The sequence below is a fragment of the Dipteris shenzhenensis genome, chromosome 16 (assembly GCF_047967505.1).
Source record: "Dipteris shenzhenensis isolate YYH24624 ecotype China chromosome 16, Dip_SZ_1.0, whole genome shotgun sequence".
Lineage (NCBI taxonomy): Eukaryota > Viridiplantae > Streptophyta > Polypodiopsida > Gleicheniales > Dipteridaceae > Dipteris > Dipteris shenzhenensis.
In genome coordinates this window covers 46,554,160-46,564,015 of record NC_141611.1, presented here as the reverse complement: position 1 = coordinate 46,564,015, position 9,856 = coordinate 46,554,160, and the positions used below count along the sequence as shown (strand labels likewise).

General features: G+C 46.8%; 1 protein-coding gene across 1 annotated transcript; it reads right to left on the bottom strand.

Annotated features, from left to right (window-relative positions):
• Window positions 1-4,133: 4,133 nt before the first annotated feature.
• Window positions 4,134-8,802, bottom strand: LOC147893048 (DOMON domain-containing protein / dopamine beta-monooxygenase N-terminal domain-containing protein). Its single transcript, XM_087387107.1, has one exon. It carries the CDS (start codon window positions 7,913-7,915, stop codon window positions 5,168-5,170), a length of 2,748 nt encoding a protein of 915 aa, XP_087243233.1. The 5' UTR covers window positions 7,916-8,802; the 3' UTR covers window positions 4,134-5,167.
• Between the last annotated feature and the right edge of the window lie 1,054 nt (window positions 8,803-9,856).

Sequence of the window (9,856 nt, the reverse complement as noted above, 5' to 3'; positions counted from 1 at the left end):
ACTAAAGTACAAACTGCTAAGAAGGAAGTGATTGTGGAAGTGGACACCAAAGCAAGTAAGTCTGACATTCAAGCAGAGATTAAAGAACACCAAGCTAGATGTGATAATGCGCTGAAGATTAGAATAGGGGGACTCCCAGAAGATTGGTACAAGGAGGACACATATAATGAAATGTTGACAAAGATCAAAGCAAGCTTGCCCAACATTGAATGGGTGGATGATGATGAGCAGGATGATGACGACTCCAGGCCAGCTTCTATTTTGCACTATAAAGGTCATGCAATCCTTACACTGAAGTCAAAAGATATGCGGATCAGGCTTCTTCGACAATCTTACAAGTTGAAGGGCACCAAAGTATGGATAGCAGAGGAGCTTACACAAGCTCAACTTAAGATTAAGGCAACTCAATTAGCTAAAGTCAGGGCTGCCAGAAAGGATGGAAAATGGGCAGTTTACCATGAAGGTGTAGCACTAATTAGAGAGTTCAAATCAAAACCAAAAGACTCTCAGTCTTAAACTGATGTATGGCTGTTTACTCTTTCAGACTATCAGGTAGGTACTCTAAATAATGTGGGTTGCTTTTTGCACTCCTTGGGAGCTGCCATGTGCCCTCCCTAAAGCAGATGTACTAGAGGGTTTCTTGCTGTCCCATAGATCTTTTGGTCTCCAGTGGACGTTAATAGACTTTCTTTCTTTCTTTCTTTCTCTTTCTCTCTCTCAGCTCGTGTCCCTTAGTCCATCAGTTGTGACAGCTCCTGTCCCTCGGTCCCTCACCTCCCTCCTCCCTCAGCCACCATCAGCTCCCACAGCTCGCTCAGAACACTGTTCCACCGTCGTGTTCTCTTCTCCAGGATGCCGCCGTCAGGTCATTTTCTCAGCCCTAATTCAAGCTCCAGTCCTTAAACGATGCCAGCAAGCTCCAGGTTCAGTTCATTCTCAGGTCAGTCGTTTCAGTCCAATCCAGTTTCGTCTTTGAATTCAGCTTACTTTGTCCACTTTCAGAAGTTCAGTTCAGTTCAGTTGGGCCAGACCCGCAGCCCAACTGAGGGGTTAGTTCCAGCAGTGGGGTACAGGTGTACCCAGGTCACCGTGGAGTTTCCTGAGGTAAAAAAAAAATGTCACCTCGACCCTATATCTTGGGCTGTGGGCAGCTACTTTTGGGCTGTGTGCTCTCTCCATATAAGCAGGGGCTCAGCCCCCTTGATTTGTGTGCCAGCTCACTGGCTGGCCCCCTCCACTCCCCCCCATGTATGGGGCTGTGGGCTGGGCCATATGGCCGACCAGTCTGGCCGACCAGCCAGCTCTTTGGCCTTATATAAGGGCAGCATGCTGCCCTTTTGCAGCCCCTCCCTTTGCTGAAGTACCTGCCCTTTGGACGCTGCTGCCAGGCCCTCCTGCAGGCCCTTGACCTGCCCATCATTGCACCACTTGGATGTCCTTCTCCAGCTCCTTTCAGCCACGTGTCTCTCTACCATACAATGGCGTCTTCTGTCCCAGATCTGATCCACGCCCACATGGCAGTCATTACCCTGCCCATGTGTCTCTTTTCTGGGCACATGCTGCCCTAGGTCTCTCACCCTCACGATCTCTCCATTTGGGGGCTTACAGACTTTTCTAACAAGAACTGGGTCCTGCCTGCTTTAGAGCCCAAAATCAATCTACTTTTCCCTGGCTGCCTTGAGCCCTAAATAAAACAAATTGTGCTTTTTTAAGCCTGACATTGCCAGAGTTGGCGCTTTCTTGCTTTTCCTGGAGTCTCTTCTCCAGTTTAGCCCAATCCAGGCCAACTTAGCAAAACTATGAAATCTAGGGATTATGATGACCTCCAAACTGCGAACCTAGCCTAGTAGATAGGCCCCTAGCCTTCCCCGCCTCTTTTTCTCCAAAATCCAAAAATCATCTCCCTCTCTTTCTTGCAGCCCGAAATCAAATTCCCTGAGAATCTCAAGCTGCTACACCCCCTCCTCACAAATCTTGCCAGCCTTCACTCCATTGTGCGCCCTCTCCTCACAATCAGGGTAATCTTGCACTAGACAGACCTTCCTTCCTCAAAAACAGTTTCCCCCCCATATCTAATGGACGAGTTTGTGCCTGTAGGAGATCTGCAATTTGTGAATGTGGGCATACTTGGAGAAAGCCTTAGCAAACAACTCCACCTATGGAAATTCACCCTTCAAGAGTTGGCTCTGATACTAACTAACACGCCCCCAGGAGTCCTGAAAATCTGGACCTGCAAACAAGCACAAAGAAACAATCATAGAAACAACTAGAATAGGGAAGGCTTGCTCACCACCCAACTATGACGTACGCGAGTGAAGGACTTGTGAATCTGGGACATTCCTTCAGAGCCAGGAGCTCAGCTGCTGGCACATCATCCAACCAACCATACCACCAGGTGGTGCCCAACTGCTGCTGGATCTTTGGCTACGTTAGATAGCAGGTACACATCCATACATGATCTAGGATCAGATTTACAAGGAGGAGACTATCTTGCTCCCAAATTGCTCCACTGACAATGTAATCCTTGGGCTCCTCATATAGGCTTGATCCCAATACAGCTGAATTAGTGGGAAACCCTAATCCATCAACGCCCTTGCAACTCAACCTGAGAATCGCCTGCCTAGCCCCAAGGCCCCCCCAGGCTTCTGAGCTAGCCTTGTGCGACCATAGCACACATCACATGCACATGACACTCTCCAGTCAGCATTCTACAATTCCACACCCAGTAGTTGTCTGAGTGTTCCAGGCCCCTTAGACCTTACATTGGTATCAGAGCTCATTTTTTTTAAAGCTCTAAGATTGTGAGGAGTAGGGGGTAGGGAGTGGAAGCAGGACCCCCCAACATCCAGTAGCCTCTCCACAACCCCTTCACACTTGGTGGGAGAGCCACAAGATCCAGCGAGCACAGCCATTCTGTGGTGATGACTTGCTGCAGCAAGATGGTCATGAGTCCCAGGACCAGTCCAACATCAGCATCGAAGAAGAGTTCAACTGAGACGGATGCCCCACAAACTGTACCTCCACTAATAGTCCTGCACCACCGGAGACACAGGTATCCCCTTTAGAAACGGTTCCCATGATGCATATGCAGTGCAGCATACAGACGGAAGGGCCGGGTTCATTTTTATGGTATCTACCCTGACCCTCCAGAAGTTAGTAGCCGGTCTAACAATGACCCAGCACCGGCCATAGGTTCAGGCATTTCTTGGATAGGTCTTCAGCATTGCCTTCTGTTTCTGTTTCGACAGAAGGGGATGTCACGGCATCTGGAGCCAGCATAGCAAAGACTGCCTACATGGCAGTTCTGCAGCCCAGCAGCGCACAGCAGCAGCTCTCAGCAAGGACAGGACGACATCCACCTGGACAGCAGCTGACGTCAGCAGCAAAGGCTAGGTCTGCACATTGCAGTTCGGCAGTACAGTACGGCCGTCTGTACAGGGCTGCCACATGGATGTGAAGGTGGTGCAGCAGTACAGCAGGTACCTGACTGCCATGTGGCAGGCCAGGAGTGGCCAGAGCGCTGCAGCTGCAGTCAGGTGCCACGCGGACAGGTTGGCAGTCTGCAGCACAGGTCAGGTCAATCTGCAGCATCCTGCACGCCACAGACTGGATGGGTCCTCTTCCAGCTCTATCCCTATGTTAAGTGGCAATTCCCCTCCAGTCTAGCATCCCCTAGAGCAGCAGAAGCCCAGAAGCAAAAGCACACGTACCAGACAGCCCAGCGTCAGTTTGCACAGCCTCTCCAGCAGCCACAGTCAATGCAATAGTTCCAAGATCTAATAGCTTGAGCAAAGCCCTCCCATGGGAGAGACTCAAGCATGCCCTCTTAAATGAGGAAGGCAAACAGTTGTACAAAGGGGTATTACTGGTGATTACTAGGCCCCCAACATAAAGAATGAAGATGGTAGTTAGCATAACATGTCCACAATTCTCTCTCTCTCTCTCCCTCTCTCTCTCTCTCTCTCTCTCTCCAGTGAGCATTCCACCCTGCTGCACTCAGTAGTCCAGGCCACCTCCCATTACAAGGATGTATTGTAAGAACTTTTGTATGCACCTTCATCCAAGTGACTTGCATTCTAAGAGTGCTCAATTAAACCTCAATCCAGATTAAGCTAGACATACTTGCCCCAAAGAGTGCTTACTAGAAAGCATGTAAAGCTTGTTGTGGGAAGCAATGTAAGCCCTATTGTAATTTTAGTGTACATCCTATTCCGAGACGGTTATATCACCTTTCAGTCAAGGTAATTGTCCTGTTAAAGAGTATCAAAAATTGGCTGTTTACATGATTCTCTGAGCATCCTTTCTAAGTTTCCTGTCTTTTGCAGCTTCAAACTTTGACTTGTAGAACAGGGCATTGTGAAAAAATCCATGAGTTCCTTCCGCTATCAAATACAGCAGTGTATACAAACTAACCGTAGGAATTCAGGTTAAAAACCTCCCGTTGATTACATTGAATATGGCTGAATTGTTTCTTATATCCTCAATACAAGAGAGACACTGGGATATTCAATATGACTGTTGACAGGGCAATACAGGATAACCACTGCAAATCCAAATTCTGTATCATATCATTCAACTACCATGTGAATCTGTGGTTCAGAGGACATCTGCACGGGATCAAAAGGACCGAGTCGGTACTTTTGAACAAGGTTCAAACCCGGTGGGCCACCTATGATTGTGGCCCAGAATCAGCTCGAAAGTCCTAAACTTGGCAGCACCTGAAAGGCAGAAATTTTTTATCAACAAAGCAAGCACATTGTGCATGCAGTCATCATCATCTCAGTTCACATCCCTGAAAAGGCATACAAAAATCTGACACGAAGCAGGAATAGTTGGTTCCGCGAGCTTCCAATTATGATTAGTGCAGTTAATCAATCTCAAATTTTGTATGGCCGCTTTAAATGGCTAATTCAAGTTCTCTGAGAATAGCTGAAGAATATAGAGAGTTATGACTTCCAGTCAAAAAGGTACAGTAAGCCCCTGAATTTCATGCAAGCATTGATCGGAGATCAGAAAATACGCCATCCTCCACAGCAACCTTTGCCAAAGGATTTGAACCAAGAAGCATTGTTGCCAGAGGTACACTATTTGTAATACTGAACAGGCTAATGTCGACGGTTGTAATATCAGATTACTGATACACCAGCTAAGATCTCATCCCCTAAACTCATCTCATTGCCTGTAGTTGGACCTCCATTCCATTGGCATGCACATCGTCATAACTGGCTATTGGAGAGGCTATGTGATTGGACCTCAACAAGCCCACAGAGTCATCTTCCTCATTGTTAGCCATGACCCAGGTCCCTTTCGCAGCTACAGGTCCCCTAGCAGGCCTGGAACCTCTTGATCTCCATTCTAGATAGCTTGCCAGCAAGGCAATGCAAAGAAACCAACCAATAAGAGCCCAACCCAGTCCTTTCATCTGTTCTCCACCATACCTGTTGCCCAGTTCAGTTATGCCTGTCAGGAGACTTACAAATCCCACCGTAAGTGCAGCTCTTCCACTATACATGTGTAAAAGCTGCCAAAAAACTCGTCTAAAGGATGGTTGTTCAGCAGCATCAGGCTTTTTTGGACGAAAAAAAGCATTGATTGGCTGCGAACAAGCGAGTAAAATGCTTGTCAGACCAAATTTCACATGCAATGATGATGTGCGAAACTCTCCAAGTTCTGCCACAGCAAACAGGACACCTAGCAGCATAACTGCAATACCTGAATACTGTGAATACACATGAATTTGGAACCATCCATCATCTTTCAGATGTTTCAAATATCTCACAGCCAAAACTCCACCTGGTAAAAGCAAAGCCCAGGCTAAAAACATCATGAATCCATGAACCGCCAAGACAGGTCTCAGCTCCTGCTCTGCCTCAGCCAATCCACTGGTGAGCTGAACAGACATGTATTTGCTGCTCGTTGCGGAGTGCATGTTCCTCTCAGTCAACTGGTCAGCTTTCCACTGCGTACCCATGGCCCATACAAGCTTTAATGGTATGGATGGGTCGATTATATTCTTGCATTCTGGGCCTCCAGTACAAGCTGGATCCAATGGCCTGCTAAATTGGAAAGTCAAGCTACCATTCTCCTGTGTGCACTCCACATCTGTCAGATTTTCTTTGGTTGAATGGATACTAGATGCCTCTCTACCATCTATCCAATAAGTACTGACTCGGCATGCATCATTTTCAAGCCAACCAACATAAGCAAAGGTTTTCACCATTTTCTCACCAAAGCCGATTGCAACATATCCACTTTTCTGATTTCCTCGTACTGCAAATGAAATCCCAGACTCTGTCAACATCCAGAACACTGTTACCGTTTGCTCAGCAAGAAGAACACTGCTGTTATACATATCAGTTAAACCCCCATCGACAACTTGCACCTTCCAACCCATCTTCTTTTGAAAATAGGATTGGTAATAGACCTCATCGGGGGTGTCACGATTTGCCACCCAAGACAATTCATAAGGGCTTGCGGGTACCCCATGAGCACTCGGCCCACCAGCATAAAGAGTTGCATTTGGAACAGAGGGCCCTCCGATAGGGTCACTGGTGATACAAAATGCTACATCATGCCCTGCTTGAATTGAGAATGTCACTTTCACTCCTCTCTCAACCTTCACCATGGGAGCCTCAATTTTATTGAGGAAGATGATTTTATCTGGATTGGGAGGGTTCGGATAATGTGTTGCTATCCCCACACTGACCACAATAGCAGAGCCTGTATCTGCAACGATCATGTCACGCTCATCCAGACCTTGAGCTTCTAGAGGACCTGCACAAGTGTCTACTCCATTGGATATGTTGAGTTGCAGATGGCCAAAAGAAGATTCATGGTTTCCAGGAAGGTAAAGGGGCCTTATGCTATCAGGTGGTTTCATCTTACCATATGCCCATATGACAGTCATGTTTTCTGTAGCATGTATTGGCACATCAAACTGTACATCAGAACTCTGGAGGAACCTGCGGTAGCGGATCAGAGCCACTCCATCCTTCCACTGGCCGTGCAAAAACTCTGAATTATTGACTGAGTCACCCTCCTCGTTTTCAAGATAAACATAATCCGGGCATACACCTAGTGCTTTCTTATCCTTCCCCCAAGAGCACTCACTATACCTGGTAATGTAATAGTCCTCCACAAAGGCTGTGGTTCGGTTCTTGAAACCCCCAACGACAACGTCTGCTTCTAACATCAAATGGCGGTCTTCTCCAGGCTTGGCCCACCCAAATGCCATATACTGCGTTTCTTGGACAGCAGCTTCAAGTCCCAGATCGATGGATTGCGACTCCTGATCCAGAGTCCACCTCAGGCGGTAGACACTATTAAGGGCAATACAATTGTCGAACATAGTGGGCTGCGTTAAACCCCACTTAATTTTATTGTAGGGTGCACCGTTAGGTGCATTTGCAGAAGGCTGCGGTGCTGGCATGGGAACCCATGCAGGAGATGGAGCTGTCGCTTCATGATTCCCAGAGCCTCTCTCAACAACTGTCAAAATGATATGACCAAAGTCAGCTTCAAATGCTTTGTCCCAAACACTCAACACTCGGAAATCCTCCCACGTGCAACTAGTCAGGGTCACTATTAGAGACTCGTTGCTAAAGGTTCTGTTTAGCTTGCCCTCCGAAACAACAAAACCATTGGTCAAATTTTCAAAATCATCACCCTTTGCTCCCCACCAGTACACTTCTTTTCCGGCAATCATGTCAAATTTGCTGACTTCAAAAGAACAATCATCCAAGATCTGTATCTGACCTCGGAGCTGATGTTGAAGCATACTCAACTGGGCCGTAAAGCCCACCAACGGGCTACTGCTCGTGCAATTATTGCTTATACCCATCACGACTTCTGTACCATAAGTAAGAAGCGGCACTAAAAGCGAGAGCATAACTAAGGAGCCATACCTTGACTCCATCCTTCAAAAGCCAAGTTTGCGAACAGTTAGCAAATGCAGGCGTTCTGTAACAGCAAGGGTGTTTCTTCTTGCCTAAATCCTGAATGACGCCAACAAGCAAAACGAGAGCAGATCCAAAGAATGCACATGTGACGATCGCACGACTCGCGATCCTTTGCAGGCCAATCGGGCACCAGAAGGCAGAATGTAAGAGATTGGCGAAATGAATTAGATCCGTCCGAAGATTGGCAAGCAGGAATAGTTTCTGGTTAAACAATGGACCCCGAGTACGGTGCTGGGACAACCGAGTAGAAGAGCCATTACATTCACGATAGTGTAAGAAATCTGCGATGGGGAGGGAAAGATCAATTGCACAGTATAAATGATGGAGAGGTACTGGATTCGGCCACACGGACAATCGAAAGCCTCGATTCGGTCGGAGAGATCACCACGAATTCCGTTCGATGTGGATTAGAAACATCCATTGGTGTCAAATTCAAGAAGCTATGTGGATTCAAGGCAACGTTCGCCCACGAGAGATCCTCAAATCTGCGGCGGAATGCGGCAATTAGAAGAAAGCAAGGCGGAAGGAACCAACCAGCGGTACATGCAAAGAGCTGATGTGATGTTCATCGGAGATCGGCCATTGCTCTTTTCAACAATTTTCGTGGTCGCGACCAAGTTTAAATGCAGAGAGACTGGTATGCAGAGGCAATTCTGGCCCAAAAGAAGCCGTCTGCGATGCTCTCAACACGATGCAATGCCGTCTTGGAATGGCAAAGCGAAGCTTCCGAGCAACTTCCAACTCAAAAGTAGACGGTGATTTTGCCACGATCTTGACCGCCGGATCGTCCCTGTCTCTCTCTCTCGCCAGCTTTCCTTTCTTCGCAAGCCTTTCTGTTGCTCTTCTCTATGTTTTCTACACACCATTACACCATTCCGGAAACTCACTCAGCTCCATAGGGTTTATTATTAGTTTACTAATACTCTGGTTTTTACGCCAATTCCGCAGCTCCTCCACCCTTTGTGGAGTTGTGAATTTAACATTGCCTGAATTTGACATTTCACCATTGTCAAAACTTTTTGACTAACGTGGAGATCATTTTTGTATACATCACAATCACAATTTCATAAAAAATTTGGTTGAGTTTCTACCCTCAAGCTATTTCAAAAAGATCTTGGTATTTGGAAGGAGAGAGAGAGAGAGAGAGAGAGGTGAGTGCATAACAAAAGCCACACACTATTGGTACATAACTTAGATTAGAGCTATATATATCTATTAATGAGAGGAGAATCGTGGATCGTTGGATGAGATGCTGGCACTATGGGCCATTGGATGCCTTTTTTCTTTGGGGCAAAAACATTGTATGCCTTTTTCGTGTGCGAGACAATTTTAACTTTCAATCTCCACTCAAAAATGGAAACGCACGGTATCCATTGCCATTGAGTGCATGACACAATGGATGACATGACCTCACAAGGATTCCAACTTCTCGTTGGTGAATCGCAAATGTGCAACTTTGTTGAATCAAGCTTCATGGATTCACCTTTGTCCTGATTGTGCCACTTCTCTATCCCTCATGTCTTGGCTACTCTCATCACCCTCACGAGACCTCTTCCCCGAACCCACTCTACTTGGGTAATGGCTACATCCAGATAGCAAAAGCGGATGTAGTTGTTGGAATACTGAAAGGAAAGAGTAGAGTGGACACAAAATCAGAATACTTGCTTATGGAATGAAGAAAAGTGAGGTCCTTAAGTAGGCACCTCATACAAGGTCACTAACATCACTGATGACCTCAGAGCTCCACAATCATCTCCTCAATCTGCTCCTAGATTCTCTCAATCATCCTATGTGGCTCTCCACCACCTAACTGTGCCTCTAGCACTCACACATAGCACTCACACATAGAAACATAAGGTGTGCCTGAGGCATACACCTTGAGATATCCCAACAAACCC